Genomic DNA, 21,955 nt, shown 5'->3' on the forward strand with positions numbered 1-21,955 from the left:
TTTTTTGTATTTTCTTTCGTTATTATTTATTCGTATAATTCGTTATAAACTAGTTATCAATTACATGTAAATATTATTATTAAATTAATTATACATTTATGTTTCCATAATTAATCCATTAATGCAATAATTGCATCCCAATATAGGATTTTGTTGTGTGTGTGTTTTGTGGGTATGAATAATGGGGTTCCATTTGTGTTTGTGTTCGTATATTGTAAGTGCGTATGTAAAAAGTCTATGATTAAACGAACTGTAGGTTTTTCGTTAATTACGCGTTGTCAACTCTGTTTCTACGAGTGGTATATTTGTGTGTGTGATTCCGCTCATCAACACTGGCCAACTGATTCCTTACCAGTGTTGTAGACAGCGACTAATTGTTGTAAATGGATCTTCATGTGGAAGTGTACTGTGTTTCGACGCGATAATCTAACGAAAAACCTGATGCGAGCATTGGCAACATATAAAAATTCATCGTCATTCCCTTATACCAAATTGTATGAAATGAAAATGAATAAACCACTTCTATGTATTCCACATAAAAAATACATATATGTATATATATAAAATGCTTGAAGCTTTTTCGATATATAAAAAGAGAAGGGCTGTCTTGTGTGTGTTTACGCAAATATGTGCGTCGTTCCTAAGTAATTATAGCCATAGTTATTATAATAATAATAATAATCCGTTGGATTTCTATTAAGTTTTACGTTAAACATTTTTCAGTTGCCAATGCGAGGCATATTAGGTGTCTATATATAAATAAATATATATATACACATATATAGATATATATATATATATATTTAGGTATATATACATATATATAACTAATTAAATCATGCTTAATAAAAATGATCGATTCAAACATCGATGTTAGCATTAATTCATCTATTTCAAGAAGAAAAACAATAGATTTATATATATATATATAGTAATAATAAACAAAGCCAAATTGAAGTCGAAATTTTTTTTGGGGGTAAAATTTAGAATTTTGAAAATATAAGAAAGTCCATGGACGGTTTTTCAAACCGCACTTACGATACAAAGGAAAAACATAATAATTTATATACTCGTAATACGAAAAACAAAATTTAAAAACTCATTTGTTTTACAACTAATTCTTCAGGCCTTATTTCCAGCTTTCATTCAACATGCCCTCCCTATCTATCTATATCTCTCTCTCCCTCCCTCCTTCACTTATTTGTTGTTTGCTTTGGTGCACGAATTTCTGCCGATGAATTTTCATAGATTTAATCTTTAATGCTCTCTTTACCAACTAGAACGAGCCACGTTAGTTTCTTTTTTTTTTTGTTTTTTGTTTTTTTTTGTTTGTTTTGTTTTCTATGTCGTGTGTGTCTCTGATTGTGTTTATGTGTATGGGTGTAGTACAAACTAATTTAACATGTAAAAAAAATGTTATATATATATATAAATTTTTGCTGTATATATATATATATATAAAGAAATATAGCTATATGCAGCTAGTATAGGTATCTTAAAAATTACAACTACGTAGCAGCGAGAAGAAAAAAAATACATTGTCCAGACATTTTCTTTGTTTTTAGTTCTGTTTGTTGGACAGATGTGTGTGTGTGTGTGTTTGTGTGTGTGAACACATCTGACATATGTTCGAGATTTGTTTGATGGAATGCGTTTATATTTATATATATATATATATATTGGTTGTATATATAGTAAGTTGTTGAAACTGTTTTTTGTTTTTTTGTTGTTGTTTGTTTTGTATTTTATGTTGCTGATGGTTTTTGTGGTGTTGGTGAGAACTCTGATGATGATGGTGATGATGATGATTACTTTAACACTTAAATGTTGCTGGCTGGTGGTTGTTTGTTTGGTGTTGCGCTTTGTTTCATTTTCATTTAGTTATCAATATCATTTGTTTTTTGTTTGTTTGTTTTTGTTTGTTTTGTTTTTGTACATTTGGAAACAATTTAACGAGCTAAATGAATATTTTTTATCTTGGGTGGCACACAGAAAAGCGTAAATGTTTCTGTCTCTTGTTTGTTGTTTCTTGTGATTTTGTATGTGCTGTTGTGTGAGTATAGGTGTGTGTGTGTGTGTGTGTGTGTGTGCGTCTGTGTATTTTCATTGTTGTGGATGTTGTTTGTTTGTTCTCTTGTTGTTGTGCTTAAAGCTTAACAAGAATATTTATATATGTATACATAATTTAACACCCACATACACACACAGACGACGACTCTGCTGCTCAATTGCTGGCAGTCGTTGTTGTTTTTGCTGTTGTTGTTGTTGCTGCTGCCGTTGATGTTGCTGTTGCAGATGTTTTCAAATTTTTAGTTTCCAATCCAGCACTGGACGTTGTTGTTGTTGTTATAGTGGTTTTACTTGTGTTGTTGTTTGTTGCTGCCGCATTGCTGCTGCGGTTCGCTGCCGAAGGCCCATTAAGGAAATGACTCTTGATATGAGTCTGCAGTTGCTCCTGAGAATCGAAACAAAGTTGACATAGATCACACGTATAACTCGAATTATTAGACTTGTCAACAGCATTAGCTTTAGTATTTTTAGCTGCTGCTGTTGCATTTTTACGCCGCTCACCCGTTGAATGCGATGTCGTTGACTCACTTTCCGACGATGACGTTGCATCTCCACCATCGCCATCGCCATCAGAGTCGGCTTCATTAACGCCTTCTTCACCAACCTCATCATCTTCAACATCCTCATCGGCATCGCCATCGACTTCGCCGTCGATTTCGACATCGCCATCAACATCGCTTTCTTCCTCCGAACTGGCCGCCTGTTCCTGTTGCTTTTTGCCATTGACTTTGGCCACATGACCTCTATTGGTATTATTCTGGCCATGCATATAACCTTCATAGGGTATCTCCTCGTCATCGTCTTCGCTATCATCTTCGTCATCATCATCTTCGTCTATTTCTTCAACATCATCATTTACGTCTTCATCCATTTCTTCATCGACCTGCTCAATCAGATCATCATCATCTTCATCATCATCAATAGTAGTACTATTGTTTTTGTTTGTCGTATTGTTGTTGTTGTGCAATACTTTAACAATATTCTCATTGGCCACCTCCTCTTCTTCCTCATCGCTATCGTCCTCATCATCGCCGGAGGTATCCTCATCATCTGTTGAATCATCATCGCCATCATCATCATCCATATCAGAGTCTTCATCCTCTTCCTCCTCACCATCATACATTGCTTTGAGCATATTTGGCTGTTGCTGCTGCTGTTGCTGAGCCGTCTTTGTCTCTGTTTCTATCTCCTCATCATCCGTTGAATCATCAACATCACCTTCGGCCTCGCCCTCGCCCTCACCCTCAACTTCAACCTCACCTTCGTCATCGTCCTCAGCCTCATCTTCTGCATCATCACGCGACTGTATTGTCGTTGTCTTGCTCGATATTTTTGTACTTGTAGCTGTTGTTGCTGGTTGTGCTGTTGCCGTTGCACTGCTCCCTGTCTTATTGAATATTGATGACATTTTATTGGCCGTTTTGGGCCGCGGCTTGACCACCACTGGTACAATGACATCCTCCTTAAGATGATTATTGATGTGATTGATGAGCTTCTCTTTGCGCGACAAATATTCGCCGCACAGATCACAGCCCCATTGGAATGGACAGAATGGACGCGTTACCTTCGCATCGGCTAGCTTGTGTTCGATCCACAGCTCTTTAGTGTCAAACTTTAAATTGCAACGGCGACAGGACAGAGGAGCATCCACCTCAATAACGGGGGGTTCAGGCAAATTGCTTACCTCATGCTTATGCAGCTCGTACATATGACGACGCAAGTTGTTATTGCTGATGAACGTCGACGAACAATACTCACATTTGAGCTCACGTTTGCGCTTCAGCGACTTGCTCGATGACGATGTCGCCGATTTGTGAAGTTGTTGCTGTTGCTGATTGGGCATCAGACCCACTGCGTGCAGCTCCCGTAGATGCAGCATCGATGAGTTCAGCGAGCTGTTGTTGTTGTTGCTGCTGTTCGCCACATTGGCTGTCGCTTCGCCGTCGTTGGGATTCTACATACGAGGAAGGAGGAATATAATTGAGATTAGTACAACTCAGACATGCTCTAGGGGTTCCAAGGTTAGTTGGCAATATCATTTTATCATTTTTTTGCGACTGGTGCGGAGGCAACAAACGAAAAAAAACGTCAAAACGTTCTCATTCAAATAGATGCGAAAAAATACGCCCAAAACGGATTACGTTTTTGGTTGTTACTTGTTCTTGTTAGTTGTGGTTGGTGGCGCACCTCGCTGCACAAGCCCAAAAAGCTCACCTGCTTGCTATCACCTCTGAAATGCCACTTGCGATGCACCTTGAGCGCAATCACCTGGGGGAAGGTCTTAGCGCACAAATCACACGCGTACTCGCCATTCTCGTTCTGGCGCTCCAAATAGAATTGGCCCGGATCGGCTGGTCCGTCATCGAACATGGCTGCCAACGGATTATCCGTATAGAGGTCCTGTTCATGTTTCTGTATGTGCTTGCTAAACATTTCCTGGTCGGTGAAACGAGCCCCGCAAATAGTGCATGCCACCTCAGGAATGCGTATCTTGAGCGACGCTCCCGATGAAGAGGTGCCCGCAATGTGTGTGCCGCCGCCGCCTCCGCCAGCATTGCTATCGCTGCCGGCTCCATCATCGAGCATAATTTGCTGATCCTCCTCGTCATCATCATCGTCGCCAGTTTTGTGCTTGAAAACGGCGCGCGAAGCAGATGCCGAGGTCGTGGCAACGCCTCCGTTGCCGTCCTGCTGATGAGCACCTGTCGCCGTAATGGGTTTACGGTTGCATGTCGGCGTATGATTGTCGAGCATCTGACGGTCAAAGAATATCTTGCGGCAGAGCACACATTCGGCGGGATCGGGTACCTGAGGATGTTTCTTGTAGCGATGAACCTATAAGATTAGTTTATAAATAAATTAATGAAGGCACATAAAAATGGAAAAACCAAAAAAGCACTTACCCAAAGGCTCTTGCGACCGCTGTACACATTTCCGCAATCCTTACACGAATAGTCATTCGAGTCGAACTCATCGTGCGAGTTAATGTGTATGGCCAGCTTCTTATTGGTGTTGAAATTGGAAGGACAATACTTGCACTGGTACCAGTAGAGTGGCATAGCAGCCGCCGCTGTTGATGATGGCGTTGGCTCGGCTTGCTCCTCCTTAATGCTCGGCCCATCGTCGCCAGCCGCCAACTCTGCAGATGACAGCTTGTGTACGCTGCGTTTGTGTTGCTGCAACTCCATCTCCGAACTGTACACGATGGAGCAGACCTCGCACTCGAACTGCTTGACAATCATCTCGTCCTTGATAACGGTGCCGTGCACCTTAAACAAGTGCACCTTGAGACCCTTCTCGTAGGCAAATTCCGCATTGCAGAGCTTGCATTTAATGAACTGAACATTCTGCACCTGATGGTCGGTCAGCATGTGATAACGATAGGATTTCTTTGAGCTGAAGCGTCGCTGACAGATGCGGCAGCGCATGCGACGGAAGCGTCGATCGGCCGCCTGATCGAGACTACGACGGAAGACCGCCTGCTCCTGTGGCGTCTGGTTGAGCATCGCTGGCGGCAGGCTGGTGCTGCTACTTAGCTTCGCCGATGCCGAGCCCGATGACGTTGCGGCTGATGTGCTCGCTGATTGGGCGGCAGCTGCTGTTGAGGGTCCGGAACTGGTCGCCGTAATTGTCAGCGATTTTGGTGTCATGCGATTGGCCACAGCCAGTGCGGCGTTTGTGGCACTCGAGGCCGTGTAATGGGAGCGCATGTGATTCGAGAGTCCAATGTTGTTGCTGAACATGGCATTGCAAATGGGGCATTCCTTCTGTTGGTTGCCAGTAACGCTGCCGCTATTATTATTACTCACAGCTGCTGCATTGCCGCTCTCATCCAGGCGCATCTTCTTGGCCACGCCAACCTCTTCTTCTTCATCTTCTGAAATGCACAACAAAAAATCGAAAGGGAACAAAATTAACACCACCACGAAATGTTTAAAGCTCAACACAAAAAACACAAAAAGAGACAAGTAAACTTCTACACACTACACAATAGGAAGCGACGTTCTCATCCTACTCGGCATTTGTTCTTCCATTTTCGGAAAGAAAGAAAGAAAAATATACGTTTTTAAAAATTTTGAATTTTTTTCAACTTATTTTTGTTCACTGATTTTTGTACTATCCACTACACAAGCTAAAGGACAACTGAACATTAATGTGATTTTCGTGACGAAGTTAAATTTCGAAGCCTACTTTCTGAAAAACTAGAAGTGAATTCAAAAATCAAAATACCGTCGTAGGCCTACTACTATGTTGAAAGCCACCAGTAGGAGTTATTTTTGAAAGCTTAAGTAATTCCAATTGAAATGAGTTATAGTTAAAAAAAAAATCGCACGACTAATTCAAAGATTTGGAAGAAGGAACCGCTTTTGCAAACACAATCCTTTACATAATAGAAAAATGAGAGCAATTGATATCTACATTTTTGCATTATATATAGACGACGCGAGTATTCCCTCAGGCGTAAATGAATCTTTGAAAAATCAAATAGGCTGAGAACGCGCCCGCAACAAATTACCGAGTGTCCCACCATTTGTTATCGACATCAAATCCTTCATCACATAGTCATATCGGCCGGTATATACATTGGGAGTGCTGCCATCGGCCAACTTGACGGCATCCGCATTCACGATGTACTCGAAGCCGCCGGAATGCCGATTCTTGTCCACGCCATGCACATTGATCATGTGCTCGCGAAGATAGGAGATACGTGGATAGCCGAGGCCGCATCTAACACATTTGTACGTCTCAGGCAGCTTATTGGGATGCTTTGACTCCATATGTCGGAGCACATTGTTATAATTGTTGTACTGTTGACCACAAATGGGACAAACCTGTGGCATACGCGAGAAATATTGTGACTTTGGCGGCTGTCCGGAGCTATTGCTGCCCCCAGTCGGCGCTGACGATGACAGCTGATGAGTTGCGCTGCCACTTGGCTTGGGTGTCGATGTCAAGATGGCGCTACTGCCACGGGACTCCTCATTTGAGGAGGATACCCCGATACCGAGGGCGCCCAACAGGCTGCGTTTCCCCGGCGAATGCTCGACGCTATTGCTACGCGCCACGCCACTCACACTGGACGCATTATCGCTGCTCATGCCGCCCAAATGATCCTGATACACGTGATCCAAGAAGCGCTGATGCGTCTCAAGCTTGGCATCGCAGGTCATGCAGCGCAAGCGAACAATGCAGGCCATATTGTTGTAGTGGCGACGTCGATCCACCGGATCAACAAAGTCCAGACCACAAAAGCTGCACTGTATCGAGTTGTTATCCTTGCGCTGTACATCCGCATGCTTGTCATAGACATGTGTTCGGAACTCGTGCTTGGTCCGAAAACCTTTCGGACACAATTTACATTCATAGAGTTTATTCACAAGAAGCTCCTTGGCGCGCAATTTCTCTGGTGCCCCCGACTCTGTCGTCGGTGTGGCTGTGGCCGCCGATGAGGATGCGGCCGAGGCCGCCGCACCAACCCCATCTATGGGCGTAAAATGTGGTTGTTTGGCACGTATGCCATTCAAAAGTTTGTACAGATTAATGCAGTTGCGCTTTTTTAGATGGGAGATGAACAACGCCTTCGATTCGTTCATCTTGAGGCAATTGAAGCACAGATTGCGAGGGAGCAGCGGATACTTTTTACGCACATGCGCCATAAAGTTCTTGTAGGTGTTGAAAAACTTGTTGCAACAGCGACACGTCATCGTCTGATATTGCTCCAGAAACTCGCTATTCTGTTGAATGAACTCTACCTTCTCGCTCGTCAGCAAATGCTGATACTGTTCGGGATTCTCGTAGTCATAGCCGCCGCCTTCACACTTAATAAATGCATTCATCACCACCTGCCGATATTTTTGCGTCGAAATGTTGCCACTGGCGGCGGCGCGTGTTGCCTCTGCAGTCGCAGCAGCGGCGGCCGCACGCTTCATTTCCAGCGCAGCAGCCAGGGCAGGTGTGGGCTTCGTGATGGGCGTATTGTTGGGTGAGTCTGTGGACAACTGAAAGAGATTTGGATGCAAATTTCGCTCGTGACGACGCGCGTTGGCACGAGTGCTGAACTGCAGGCTACAGGCACGGCAGGAAGCCACCTTCGAGTCTCCAGCAGCGGCCACATTGGCCACAGCACTCGCGGGCAGTGCGGCCGCAGCCACTGCGGCAGCTGTGGTGACACTATGCTGCTGGGCCGAAAAGTCATAGTCGGATGTCTGCAAGAAATTGAAAGGGTTGCACAATTAGAAATTGGCTTGAGCACAGATTTTTATCTCAAGTAGAGTTGAGGCAAGAGAGAACTTTAAGATTACGCTCAGATATTATTTGCAAGAAAAACTGCTGCATATTTTTAAAGCTTCCGAATTTCTTTAAGCTCTCTACTCGCAAGTAGCTAAACGTTGCTTTCAATTCTTTAGTCGGTACAGTCCTCTAGAAACTAGAGTTCTCACCTACTCTTCAGTTTGAAATCGTCTTTTATTAGCTATCTTCGAGGGCTATGAAATATTGCGCCACCAAACTCTATAGAATCGGACATTGGAAATGAAATTCTCTCAACGTTTCAGAGTCGTTATTAAGTATTATTGTAGATCTGCGTAGATATGTCTAAAACTAAATATTTTTCTCAATTCAATATCGCTTTGCCTGCAAATAATTAGCATTTGAGCGTAATTTTTTGTCTGACTTTTTGTTTTCTTTTTGTTATACTTGTACTCACCATAAGCGGCATATCGCCCTCATGCTCAGAGCGTTCTAGGAACATAGTTGGATCTACCATATCATCGGACTCATCTATGCACTTCATTTGATAGTCCTCGTCCATATCAATGGGCTCATCCTTAATGGGTATGGCGGGCAGTGGCTGCAATGTAAATATAGAGAGAGCAGAGACGAAACAAAATAAACGATTAAAGCGACCTTATTATGGAGTGTTGATTAAAAATGCCAAAAAATAGAACACAATATATGCAATTTTGTTGGGCCAAAAAGTGCTGCAGAACCAAGAAATCGAGAGTATGTAATTATGTAGAATGTATTGTTGGGGTCCCTTCGAATGCACGATACAATTACATTATAGGAGTAGCGTCTGAAAAAGCGCAACTGTTGTGCAGCACTATGTAGCTGAGTGGCCGCATATGTGGCCGCTGTCACTGGCATGAGCAGCGACGCTGTGGAGGCGGCGGGAGCATTGCTGCTGCTGCTGCTCGGCATATTTGGCATATTTGCGGACGTCTGTGGTTGACTGAAATCGAGCGGCAGCGACAATGGCAATGTGGACAACATGGACGACAACGGTGGCTGTGACGACGTCGCGGAGGGAATTTCAACACCCATAGCTATATTTGATGATGTTACAGCTGTTGCTGCTGCTGCTGCTGCAGCTGCTGCTGTTGTTGTTGTTGTTGGCACTGTCAATGTTGCTGACGGCACAGCAATATCAAGTGGCAAATATGTTTTGGGCTTAAATTTAGGCAGACGTGGCTGTTGTGGCTGCTGTTGCTGCTGATAGTGCTGCTGCTGATGATAATGATGCTGCTGCTGCTGTTGCTGTTGATGCTTATGATGATCTGGTCTAAGATGGTGCGGTTGACGTCGTGGTTGACGCGCACGTCGATGTTGCTGCCGGCTAGCTGATGCCGACAATAACTGTTGCTGCTGTTTGCCACGGTGCTGCTGCTGCTGCTGATGGTGTTGGTGCGGTTGCTGTCTATATTTTCGATAATGCTGCTGATGATGCTGCATCGAGACTGCCGCCGTTGTTGCTGCTGTTGTCGTTGTAGCCATTGTTGCTGCCGCCGACGCTGCTGTTGTTGCCGTTGCCGCTGGTGCTCCCGCTGGCACCTGCAACAATAATGACTGCAAAGTACGCGCTTGCAATTGCTGTTGTAGCTGTAGCTGCTGTTGCTGCTGCTGTTGCTCTACTGGCTGTTGTTTCAGTAACTGTTGCTGTTGTTGTTGTTGTTGAGGTTTAGGACTCACATAGACTGTTAAAGATTTGCGTTTCTTCAGCGAGGGTATGCCCTCCAAAATCTGGGATGTTGCTTTTTCCACGGCAGCCGCATCGTCCAGCTCTTGTTGTTGCTGCTGCTGCTGTTGTTGTTGCTGCTGCTGCTGCTGATCGCCATTCTCAGTGCTGTTCAAATCCAAATAGTTCAAGAGCTGCTGTTGCTGCTGTTGTTGCTGCTGCTGCTGCTGTTTGTTGTTGCTGCTGGTGGTGTTATTATTATTACTGTTGCTGTTTTTATTAGCCTCCACCCAATTGCGTTGCTTAGCCTGTGCGATGAGGCAGCGATTCTTGAAGCTCTGCCATGAATTCAGGTAGCTAATGCACGCATGGCAGATTTGTAAGGATAGACGATCCTGTGGTGTGATCTGAAAAATAGAATAATTGCAAAAGTGCTTGTAAGTCAAAGTGTTGCCATTTCGTTATAATATTAGTTCAACAATAGTGTATTTAAAAATGCACAAAGGCAGCAGAGTCGTCTATTTTATGTATTTGTCTCTTATATACTAACTCCACATACACACATGCTATGTACATACATATATGTATTTATTTGGCTCGGCTCTCAGATCACAAACAAATTGGCATATCCTATGTGACCAGCGGCATTTTGCGTGTGTGTGTGCGTGTTCATTACATTTGCTTAGCCGCCTAATAATTTCAAGTAGTTTGAGTGTTCTTCGTGACTCCCCTCCGCTGCTGCTGCAGCCGCTTTTGCGGCTAACCAAAGCAACAAGCCAGCATTGCCTACCTACCCTATAAATGTCAATGACCTGCTTATAATTATATGCAAAATTCCTGCCGCTACTGCTGCTGCCCACACAACAGTAACAACAACAACAACAACAACATTGCATACAATTCCAATGCATGTATGTCCTTTGCTTGATGTGTGTGTGTGTGTGTGTGTGTGTACACCGGCCTAAGCATGTACTTAGCTATTACCTTATGTACAAAGCTGCCACTGCTAAACATAAGTTGCTTATGTACATACAGACATACCTATGCACATGCTTTGTATTTATGTACATATGTACCTGCCTTCTCACACATACGAGTATGTACATACATATGTATGAATGGATGCCTTTGTTAACGCCTTTAATTGCCTTTAATTGTGGCAGGAGTTTTTTTGGCTTTAGAAATCAACAATAAAATCATGCACGCCTATGTATCTACATCTACGATGTATGTACGAGTATATAGGCAGATACATCTATGTATCTTATGTCTGTGCAGACTCCTTGTCGCAGAACTATTAAACTGCCATATCGACAAGAATCGAGTTTAATTGCAAAAGGGAGTGAGCGGCAGAAACAAATATAACCCCAGCCGGCGAGTGAGATACGAAAAATTTAATATAAAGAATTAAAAGAGCTCGAATATCGGAGTGTTATTTGTTTATCTGTTCGAAGAGATATATGGTGTATACTTATATTTATTCCATAACTATAAAGAGTCTCTCTCTAAAGTAGAGAAAATTATTTATACGCTGCTAAAAATTTGTGTTCCCATATCCTGAAAACTTCTTTACAACCTCATATACTGTGTGATGAAATATTGAAATAAGGACAGAGAATTCATTCAACAATTCAACAATCTATAGCGCCGATTTTGACAAAACTTTAGATGAATAAATCTTAAAAATGCCAAATTCACGTACAGTATCTACTCGTATATAAATAAAAAAGTTGTTGGCACTAAGCATGATCGTTCCTGTGACATCCCTATATTTTGAGGGACTATAAAAACCCCGTAAAAATCAGATATGCTTATAATAATAGTAAGAGTGATTTCATTATTTAAAATAATGGGACTAAAATATGTAGTTTATCATCAGCTTGCTCTGCCCATGGATAAGACAAGATGATTGTCCTTAGCTTGAATATAGTTCCAAAGTTATCGCTGTTTTGTCTCAACGTGCTGTTCATATACACCTAATTCTGTTTTTACACGGTAGATTGTTTCCAGAAACAAACGACATTGATCATATGGAAAAAGAGGTGTTTGATTCCTTATCTCTAAAGAAATATATATACAATTTTTAATTTTCAAACCGTGTTATATCAAAAACGTATAAAAAAAGACCATGTAAAAACAGAATTAGGAGTATAGTACTTAGGTACCTTTAACATGGGATCTGCAACGCTCCCTTTAACCTATTATATACATACATTTGGACATTTTTGCCTGACCAATTACCCAAATTTGAATATGTAAACAAAAACAGGCCTGCATACATATAGCCAAGCAATGCTAAGTACATTTAAAAACATTGTACATTCGCTTTTATGCTATTTCTAGGCGGATTTTATCCATAGCCATATTTATATACATATTCTAAATTTAAGTCCATTAATTACTGGGACTTGAACTCATGCAGAGTTGCTCTAAAAACCTTCCAGTTTGGTGATGAAATACTCGTATATAATGCGGTGATTCTTATGTTGTTTTTGTCATGTTTCGATCGATCCTTACTACTAGAGCTACAGTCTAAAAATTAACTTTTAGTGAATGCTCTGTATTTTAAAACTGAACATTAAATGGGTATAATGGTGTGCTCTTTTTAACCGACTTTAAAAAAGGAGGAGTTTATCAATTCTTCTTTTTTTTTCAATCAATTGTTTCTGGATATTCCAACATAATCTCTCGTTCTTACAGTGTAGATGTAATGAATTATTCTTGTGTTATTACTAAAACAATGAATGGTAGAATGCAATGCTTTGCTTTAAAGTAGCATTATCAACAGCAAATCCAAGTCTATTCCTAAATGTGGAAAAGCTGATGCTACAGCCGTTTCTCAAGACAATGTTTTGACTCGAATCAAACCGAATTACACTACACATTTAATGCATTTATATATAACTAATTTATGCAACAATGAAGGAATAGTAGTAGTAATAGTAGTAGAGATGAGAAGGGTTAAGATGGTATGCAACAGGAATTAAAATACCTGCAATTGATATTGAAATTCGACACAACATTTGCCAATTATTTTGAATGGAATAGAGCCCCCACACGCATACATACATATACATACACATACATAGATATGTATTGTGTTTGTTCTGTATAAGGGTGAGTGATGCATGATTTGATAAACGCTTTAATAATGATGCTATTAGTAAATTCTGCCTATTTTGTGTTGTTGTTGTTGATGGCGCTGCTGCTGCTGCTTCTGCTGCTCTTTGCAGCATTCCATTCCCGTTCGCTTTTGTGCCTTTGTAAAGTGCCTGCCCGCTTTCCCACCTGCCGGCCACCCACACCCACACCCACACTCATACCCACATAGCCAATATGCATGTATATACTTATATGTATACGCATGACTGCATATAACTGCCCTTATGTACATGTGTGCGTCTTATGTACATAAGTGTATGTGCATGTCTTGTGCATTTTGGCTTTCTGTATTTCGATATTGTTCATTCACCTTGCCCATACCTTGTCACACATCTTTCACAAGTCCAGGCGATGGCGACGACGCATCGTCCAAATTACTGATGGCTGCAACAACAACAACAACAACAGCAACAACTGCAGCAGCAACAACGGCAGCAGCAAGCACCACCCAACCACCCTAAACTACAGGCAACACTTTAATATGTTGCTGTGGCTTGTTCTGTTTAAGCGCGTCGTCCATATTCCAATTGAACTTTGTGCCATTCTCCATTCGATTGAACACGGCCATGGTTTGGGGCAGTGGTGTGTTTCTCTATTTCTCTACCCGACTGATTACGGTTTGAGGTTAAGTACATTTATATGTACATTGCGGGAGCTTGGACATTTACCCGCTCCCTAGCTCAAGCGCTTACCAAAACTCTCTCTCTCTGAACAAACTATTGCCGGGATTATTGATAAAATGTAATCATATGAAGACGCTGGGAAATTATAACCTAAATATATATATGAACTTATATGTATATGTATTTATACTGGCTTGCGATTAAATATGGACGAATATATATTTATCAAAAATCTAAAATAAATATAGATACAGCCAAGAACTAGAAGATGTACTCGTACATACGAAAATGTTTCAAGACGATCCTTTCTAGGACGAATTTTTATACATTCCGTGGAGAAAATCAATTGATAATTAATATGGAATCATGACAACAACGAAAAAGTTTAGCTAGTTTGTTGAATTGCTACTCGCATGGTTATTTGAAGCTAAAGTTATTTACTTTCTTGTGGCACTCAATTTATTGCTTCTTTTAAATCATGAAAGGAAGAAAGTATTGAATAGCTATTGTAGCTATACACAGATTTCTCACATGTACCATGCACGTCACGCGTCCGCCTCCTGCAGGACCCCATTGGCAATGCCAGTAAGAGCAACAACAACAAATAGTGGCAGAGGCAGCAGCTGCGGCAGCTGCCATTTGCCGCATTGCCAGATGGCAGGGCGCTACAAGGTGCAATCATTGTAGTCATCGCCAGGTCAGGCAGCCCAGGGCAGAGCAAAGCAGAGCAGGACGGAGCACAGATGAAGACACCAAGCTGGGCAAAGCTGAGCAGCGACTGCCAGCATGGCAGCCAATTTAGAGGAGGGCTGCATCGTAGCTTGTCCAGCTACGCGACCTGAACGAGTTTCACACACACACACACACACACACGCGGAAACGAAGAGGAAGAGAAGCACAGAGAGAAAAATGCGGCTGCAATCTGCAGTCGCTTTTGTGTCCTTATTCGTTGGTACCACCATATCAGTATGTCTCTGTGTGTGTGTGTGTGTGTGTGTGTGTGTGTGTGCCTTCTTATGTTCATACACAGATTAAGGTGTGTGTGTGTGTGTGTGTTTGGACGTCCTGTTGTCCATTGGCCAAAGATGTATAGGAACCTAAGCTTCAAGTAACCCTCATAATGTTATAGAGATCTGCGTTTTCGCTCTTCCCGAGACGGTATTGAATTTCACCAGCAAGCAGAAGCATCAGCAGCAAAAGCAACAAAAACAACAACAACAACAACAAGCACATCAGTCAAGTGCATGGCCGATAACTTGGCATCGATAAGACAAGCCAAGAAACGAACAAACCAAGTAAGCTGACGGAGGGTCGGTTCGTCCGTCGGTTGGTCGGTCCGACGGTCCGTCGGTCTAGACTCTAGAGTTGGAACAGAGACTGTTATCGATGCTAAAACGCGAAGACACTTGAGCCATTACGACAAAGATGATGACGCTGCCGGACTAGAGAGTGAAGCAAGTGTTGCCGCAAGGCAATCAAGCTTAACAAAATAAGTGAGAACAGAATGGATGCCCGCCCTCCAACCAATCAGTTAATTGCCACATGGAAACCTATCACCTAAATTCAATTATTTTCTTAGTCACTACTTCCCTATCGAAACGAATCTTTCGCAATTCCTAGGGTGGATTTGTAAAAATAAATTAAATTTTACAAATATGTTTCCTTTCGTGTATTGCCAACTTTGTCAGACTGTGGAACGACCTAATCCTCCAATTCGACATAACACAAGAGTGTTTCCTCAATTGTGATTGCAAGTGAACCATTGCGTTGAACCTTTTGGCTGAATCTTCAGCAATGGACGCGACCCAAATTTCATGTGAAACTTTATCCTAAAAATGTCAATTGCTGAACGATGGCCCATGAAGACCCACAATGCTGGGCCGCATTTCGTTCCATTCATCGAGGCATGCCAAAAGGGCGGATATGCTGCTCTGCTCTGCTCAGCTCTCCACACTCTCTGTGTTCGATGCCTGCTGGATCGGCACATTTTTATCAATGCCTTGGTGAGCGTAGAATGAGGGGAGGCCAGCAAGATGGTGACGACGATAATGACAATGGACGTGGTGGTGGTGGCGGTGGTGCTGCTGGTGATGGTGATGATGAGCAGACGTAACAGATGCGCTACACTATATACATAATATAAAAGTCGTCGTCTGTCATCTGTTGGCAGAGAAAGTTGTTGTCACTTTTGATTGGAACTTAAACATTGGACAAACGGGCCATTGGGCTCTCGAGATGCCTGCCTGCCTGCCGGCCTGCCTGAATGCTTGCCTGCCCGACAAACTGATTGACTGACTACCCAATATGATCGGCAAGAGAACGAAGGAGAGAGGCAGAGAGAGAGAGCGAGAATGAGAATGAGAGTGGCCAGGTAATTGTATATAAGATAATCAGCATGAAGTTGGCAGCCGAAATGTGCGTTTCTCACCACTACGGGGGCTCCCAAGGTGAAACCACTCAACTGGTCGGACTATGGAGTGAGAGCACGCGAATCGATTCAAGTTGGGTCTGTCTCTATAGTGTCTGGTAGTTGGTAGCTGTCCGCTGGTTGCTGGTTGTTGGTTGTTGGTCGTCTCTGGGTCTCTGGTTACTGCCTGTGCGTGCTTCATTCGTTTCGTTTGGGTATTGTATGTGTGTGTGTGTGTTTGTAGTATTATTTTGTGCATGTGGTCCGCCTCCAGATAACGAGCGACGACGATGTGGCGATGACGATGACGCCAACCAAATGCCGTCGAGCTCTATATATTTATACGTATGTATATATGTGTGTATTTGAGCAGCGCCATGAAATCGAGGCAAAGCGAAACCAAAAGCAGCACCAGGCACAAAACGCGTACAATGTGCGGGCGACAGAGCAACAACAACCACGATGATGATGACGATGACTACTACGACGACGACGACAACGACTACGCTGCTGACGAGCTGCCGGGGGCGCAGGCCAAAACGTCTGTCGAATCGCGTCGAGTCGTCGTCGAGCAGACGGCAACGGCAACGGCAATGGCACTGGCATCCATTTTGTTGCCAACGTACGCGAGACCGAAAGAAAAGTGGATGACGACGACTGGGGCCTGACAGGCAGCCAGCCAGCAAGCCAACCAGCCTGCCCATGCTTGCCTGACTGACTTTCTGGCTGGATGGTTGGTTAGGCTGGCTTGCCTGCCTGCAAAACGAAAGAATCAATAACTGAGCCGCCCCGCTCGAGTACAGTGAAGTCCACCATGGCCAGGCCAGAAAAGAGCGCAAGAACGCAGTTTCATTTCATTCAACACCCTTTTTATTTGCCTGCACTGCTTTATGTGCTCTGCTTTTGTGCCCAGAGGTGCCACCGGATATCATCGCACATTGACGATGGCTACGACTCCAGGAACGAGGAGCCAGTCAAGCATGTTGCGGACCGGGGACCACGACCATAAAGCGTGCGAATGAAGGACACACACATACACAAACACACCCATCACCAAGCAGCACAAAAGAGAACGCGAGCAAGAGCGCGCTAAAAAACTGTGAGAGAGAGCGTGCTCAGGGCTTAGGGCACAGGGCTCAACGCAAAGGGCACACCATTTGGACGGCACATAGAGCGAGAGCCATTTGGCCAATTGATGAAATATTGTATGGACTATGTAGATGTATATATCCATATATATATATTTGTATGGATGATTAAGTAAACAAAATGTTGCCACCCGATTCAAATTCCCAGTTAGCAGCTGCTCTGAAAGATTTGGTGACCACATCCGAATTCACGTTATACAACGCGGACGTGGGTCTGCAGCTATGTGTTGGAAATTCCCTGGAAGCGACAACAGCAACTACAACAACAACAACACCAATAGCGGCAACAAGATATCAGCAATGAAGCAGCAAATACAAAATTATATGTAATTGCCTGCTGGTTCGCTCGTTCGTTCGTTGGTCGGTTGGTCGTTTGGTTGGCTGCTGTGCCTGCCTAGCGATATGAAACGACGACCCAAAACCCAGCGCACACTCACACACACACACACATACACAAAGGCAGATTCTCATACACAGAAACACACACACACACATAGAAACAGGCGCACCGTGTGGTTTGTGGCCCTCGCTTCAGATTCCGATTCCCCCGATGCTGATGATGATGATGATGAGACGCGACGACGACGGCGACGGCGGCCTCGATTACTTTTGTTGCCTCGTCGCCATCGACGCTGCTGCTCATTGCGCTCTACGCTTTGTGCCTGCATTCGTTGTGCGAGTTTTTTAAGCTCCCCTCTTTGTGGTGTATATTCGTCGTTCAAATTTGTTGCCGGGGTTGCTAATGAAAAATATAAATAAGAAGAAGCAGCAGCAAATGCACGTAAACAATAAAGGTTACAAGATGGAACAAAAGATTGGGAACATCAACAATGTACTTATGCATACACTAGTGTATGTATGTATTATCTGCTAAATGAAAACATCAAAGATATCAAATTCGCATCTGTCCAAAGCAATTCTGAATTATTAAAGACTCCTGAAGGTACTCCTCCGACACCATTTAGATTTTTATTTTTGAATCCATTTACTAAGTCATATATATGTGGGTGAAGTATATGTGCAAATAATCGCTAAATACACCATATCGCATTTACAAAATATTTTCAATAGATGTTTCAATTTTTCAAAACAACTGAAGTTCTTTGCTTGAGAAGCGCAGAGGGCGTTTAAAATAACTCGTCTTGATTCTTAACACTTACACGAGTAGAGTTCTAGGAATATCATTTATTATTTTGATCTCTTAAATCAATTAGAAATGTATTGCCAGGTACTGCTGTGTGCTGCGCGGGTCGAGGGGCTCAGTTTGTTTACATTTTGCGAATGAATCTATTTAAAATATAATATATTCTACAACAACCCATTAATAAATATTATTATTCATACATATGTACATGCATTCATATACAATTCTGTTTATGTTTATTATTATCTATACTTATTCATGTTTTAATAAAATGATAAAATCTCTGTAGAAGCTGAAGTTTCTTTTTAAAAATGAATCATAAATGCGAATATATAGCTTTAATAATTCGTTGTTAATTCGAGAGTTAATTTTTCCTCTAAAGGTTTAGCTTTGTTTAAACAAAAACAAAAATAAATAATGTCAATTGCACATGAATCAATAAATAATAAAAATAAATTAAATTAACTTTAAACCAAGCTGAATTTCGGTTAAATATACATACTTGTACTACATTTTAAATATACATTTTTTATTCAGTTACAATTGTGAGTGTTTTTCTTATCTTCAAAGTTTGGCAAATATATTCAAATAAAAAATTATGCAGAATATACGGGTTTCTTTTTAAATCAAAATGGGATTTCTTTAAAAAGTACATTAGCGGAAGCATTGGCTGTAATACCCATTTTAACCAATAAAATCAAATATATTGCAACAACAAAATCAACCCAAAAGAGCTGTTATTTCTTTCTAACCTAAAACCGCAAAACGAACATGGCCTTGTCCACATACAGACTTAAATATTACAACAACAATGTGTACATTGCTCGCCGCTTGACAAGAACATGGAAATCCGGGGCTCAGTGTTTGCGTTTTTGGATACTGAAAATGAACAAATAGACGACGACGACACCAGCTGTGACTCAACAAACAGCAAGCAAAAGAGCAAGCGAAAGAACAGCAGCAGCAACAGTAACAACAACAATGAGGCAGGGCACGAAATGGAATCGATTCCACACAAAGCTCAGCCAGCTAACCAACCAACCAACTAACCAACAACAACAACAAGCACCAGCACCCATGCCCACTTGAAAGCGACGACGATGACGACGACGACGACGACGTTGATGATAAAACGGCACAACCAACGGGCGAGCGAACGAGCGACCAACCAAGCAGGCAGCCAGCGAACCAGCGAGCTATCGAAGCCAGAGCAGCTGCCATGCCAAACACCAACGTAGCCGCTCGCATAGCCACGAATGACGATGACGATGACGACGTCGGCAATGGCAACAGCAACGGCAACGGCAATGGGAATGGCAAAAGTAAGCGAGCGAATGAGCGACAAAAGCCCCGGTGAGCCAGCAAGCCAGTGAGCCAGCCAGCCACAGGCAATAGTCAAGTTACACCAATACCAATAAAATGAGCCATGGTCGTCGGTCGTATCGTGACTTGGCACTTCAAGCAACGCCAGCAAAGCCGCCAACCGTCGACCAGGCAGGCCCAAGCAACCAAGGCAGGCAGAGGCAGCAGGCAACCAAATGTGAACCCATGCGGACGCTGCGTTTTGCATGAGGAAGAGGGATGGGCAACAGATGAGAAGAGATGAGACGAGACAAGAAGATTGTGGAATGGAACGATAGAAACAGAGGTAGAGCACAAAAATGAAACGTTTGCTCGCGCGCGCTCTGGTGGCCCGCTCTGTTCGCTGGCCGAAATGAATGAATGACTGACTGGCTGACTGAATAACTGACGAACTGACTCGTTGTTTGGCTGGGTTGCTTGGTCTGGTCGTCATCCGCTTGCACAATCATCAAATGGCGGGGCTGCTGCTTCTGTTGCCACAACTCACTGATGAGGCGATTTTGTTTTAACGCTTCGAGCCTAACCTCACTTTTTCATCGGGTTCGCTTGATTGCGTACCACGAAACATATAAACACACCCACACACACTCAGAAACGCATATATGTACATGAAAAATGTCAGGAACATCAATTCCTGAAATTTGTATAACGGATATTCTACATTATATGTAATGCCTATCTATCTATCCATATACATTGTATTAATATATGTATGTACATATGTATTGACCAGTCCAGCCAACCATGCGAGTCAACGTGTGTGTGTATGTATACGTGTAGGTGGTAATGGTTCCACCGAATCCACCACTACATAGGCGCTCAGAGCAGCAGTAGCAGAAGCGTCGATGACGACGACGACAGCGCGACAAAGCGAGCGACGACAACAACAACAATGAGAAGAGCAGAGAAACGGCCACGACGAACCGACCACACGAGATATCATGCGACACAATCACAAGTGGATGAATAAGATGGCCGCCGCCATGGATGGCACAACTCTCGTCGGGTGTGGCTGCCTGCTCCTCGATTGCCTCTGCCAGTGCGCCAGTGCCAGTGCTCCGCATTGAAATATTTGTAGTGTGTATAACGGTTTCTGTAGTCGTCGTCATCATCGTCGTCGTTGTGGGTTTGGGCCATAGACAGGTAGACACATACACGCACATTCACAGTGACACACTCACACACACACACACACACATATAGACATGCAGGTCAGGCGCTACTCAACTCACCTTGATATTAACGCAGTTCTGTATTTTTGTATGCAACGGTTCCTTATCGGCGGCATAGCTATTGATGATCGAAATGCATTCGGTTGCGGGGGCAATGCAAAGTCGGCAACAATTTTGTCGCGCCCCGAGCTGATCCGTTGTCGTCGTCGCTGATGCTGAAGAAGTCGCCGTTACTGAGGTTGATGTGGCTGTGGCAGCTGTGGCGGCGGTGCTGACGCCAGAGTCGCACATTTTTGCACCGCACACACACAAACACACTCAATTCACTTTTTGTTTTTCTTAATTTTTGTTTCTTCTTTTTTGTTGTTGTTGCTGTTATGTTGCACGTTTTCACTTTTATTTGCGAGTGGCGGTGGCGTTGATGAGAAAGGCGCGTGAGCGCTTGTTTTGCCGCTACTTTAGTAAACTGTTTTTCATCGTCCACCACTACTGCGTCGCTTCATAACTCTATTTCGTTCAATTCTTGGATCACTGATGATTTTGAGAATGCCGTTGTCTCTCTCCGGCTGCGTTGCCTGCCCACTTTACGGATTGTGGAGTTTCTGCATGCAAGGCGGACAATATACACAGGAAAAAAAAAATAGAACACTCCAAATTAATTTATGTATCTTGCACGCAACAAAGCTGACGCTCAACGAGAGACTGTCGCTGTCGCCGAGACGGCAAAGAGAGACTGCGACACGATATCACAGGGATGCTTAACTCTGCAATATTCGATTTCTTTGAAAAACAAACATGCAGATATCGTGTGTTGCAACAAAAGGAATCGAATGACTTTCTTGCACTTGCGCTGTATTTTCAGTGAGGTATCGACTCGTAAACTTTTGTGTAAACACTGTCAGACCATCGATAG

General features: G+C 43.0%; 1 protein-coding gene across 4 annotated transcripts; it reads right to left on the bottom strand.

The window, feature by feature from the left end:
• LOC115629769 (zinc finger protein hangover) lies at positions 1 to 21,725 on the bottom strand. Of its 4 annotated transcripts, XM_030526323.1 has the most exons (8): positions 21,103 to 21,725; positions 10,039 to 10,431; positions 8,777 to 8,920; positions 6,587 to 8,276; positions 4,974 to 5,947; positions 4,285 to 4,905; positions 2,572 to 4,024; positions 2,282 to 2,455 (listed from the first exon to the last, which is right to left on the bottom strand). In XM_030526323.1, exons 1-8 carry the CDS (start codon positions 21,331 to 21,333, stop codon positions 2,418 to 2,420), a joined length of 5,544 nt encoding a protein of 1,847 aa, XP_030382183.1. In that variant the 5' UTR covers positions 21,334 to 21,725; the 3' UTR covers positions 2,282 to 2,417. The 4 variants fall into 4 exon arrangements, with proteins under 4 accessions (XP_030382182.1, XP_030382181.1, XP_030382184.1 ...); XM_030526322.1 differs by having other exon boundaries at positions 1 to 4,024; positions 6,599 to 8,276; XM_030526321.1 differs by having other exon boundaries at positions 1 to 4,024.
• Positions 21,726 to 21,955: the final 230 nt, after the last annotated feature.

The sequence above is a fragment of the Scaptodrosophila lebanonensis genome, unplaced genomic scaffold, assembly GCF_003285725.1.
Source record: "Scaptodrosophila lebanonensis strain 11010-0011.00,11010-0021.00 unplaced genomic scaffold, SlebRS2 tig00000165-arrow-arrow-pilon, whole genome shotgun sequence".
Classification (NCBI taxonomy): Eukaryota; Metazoa; Arthropoda; class Insecta; order Diptera; family Drosophilidae; genus Scaptodrosophila; species Scaptodrosophila lebanonensis.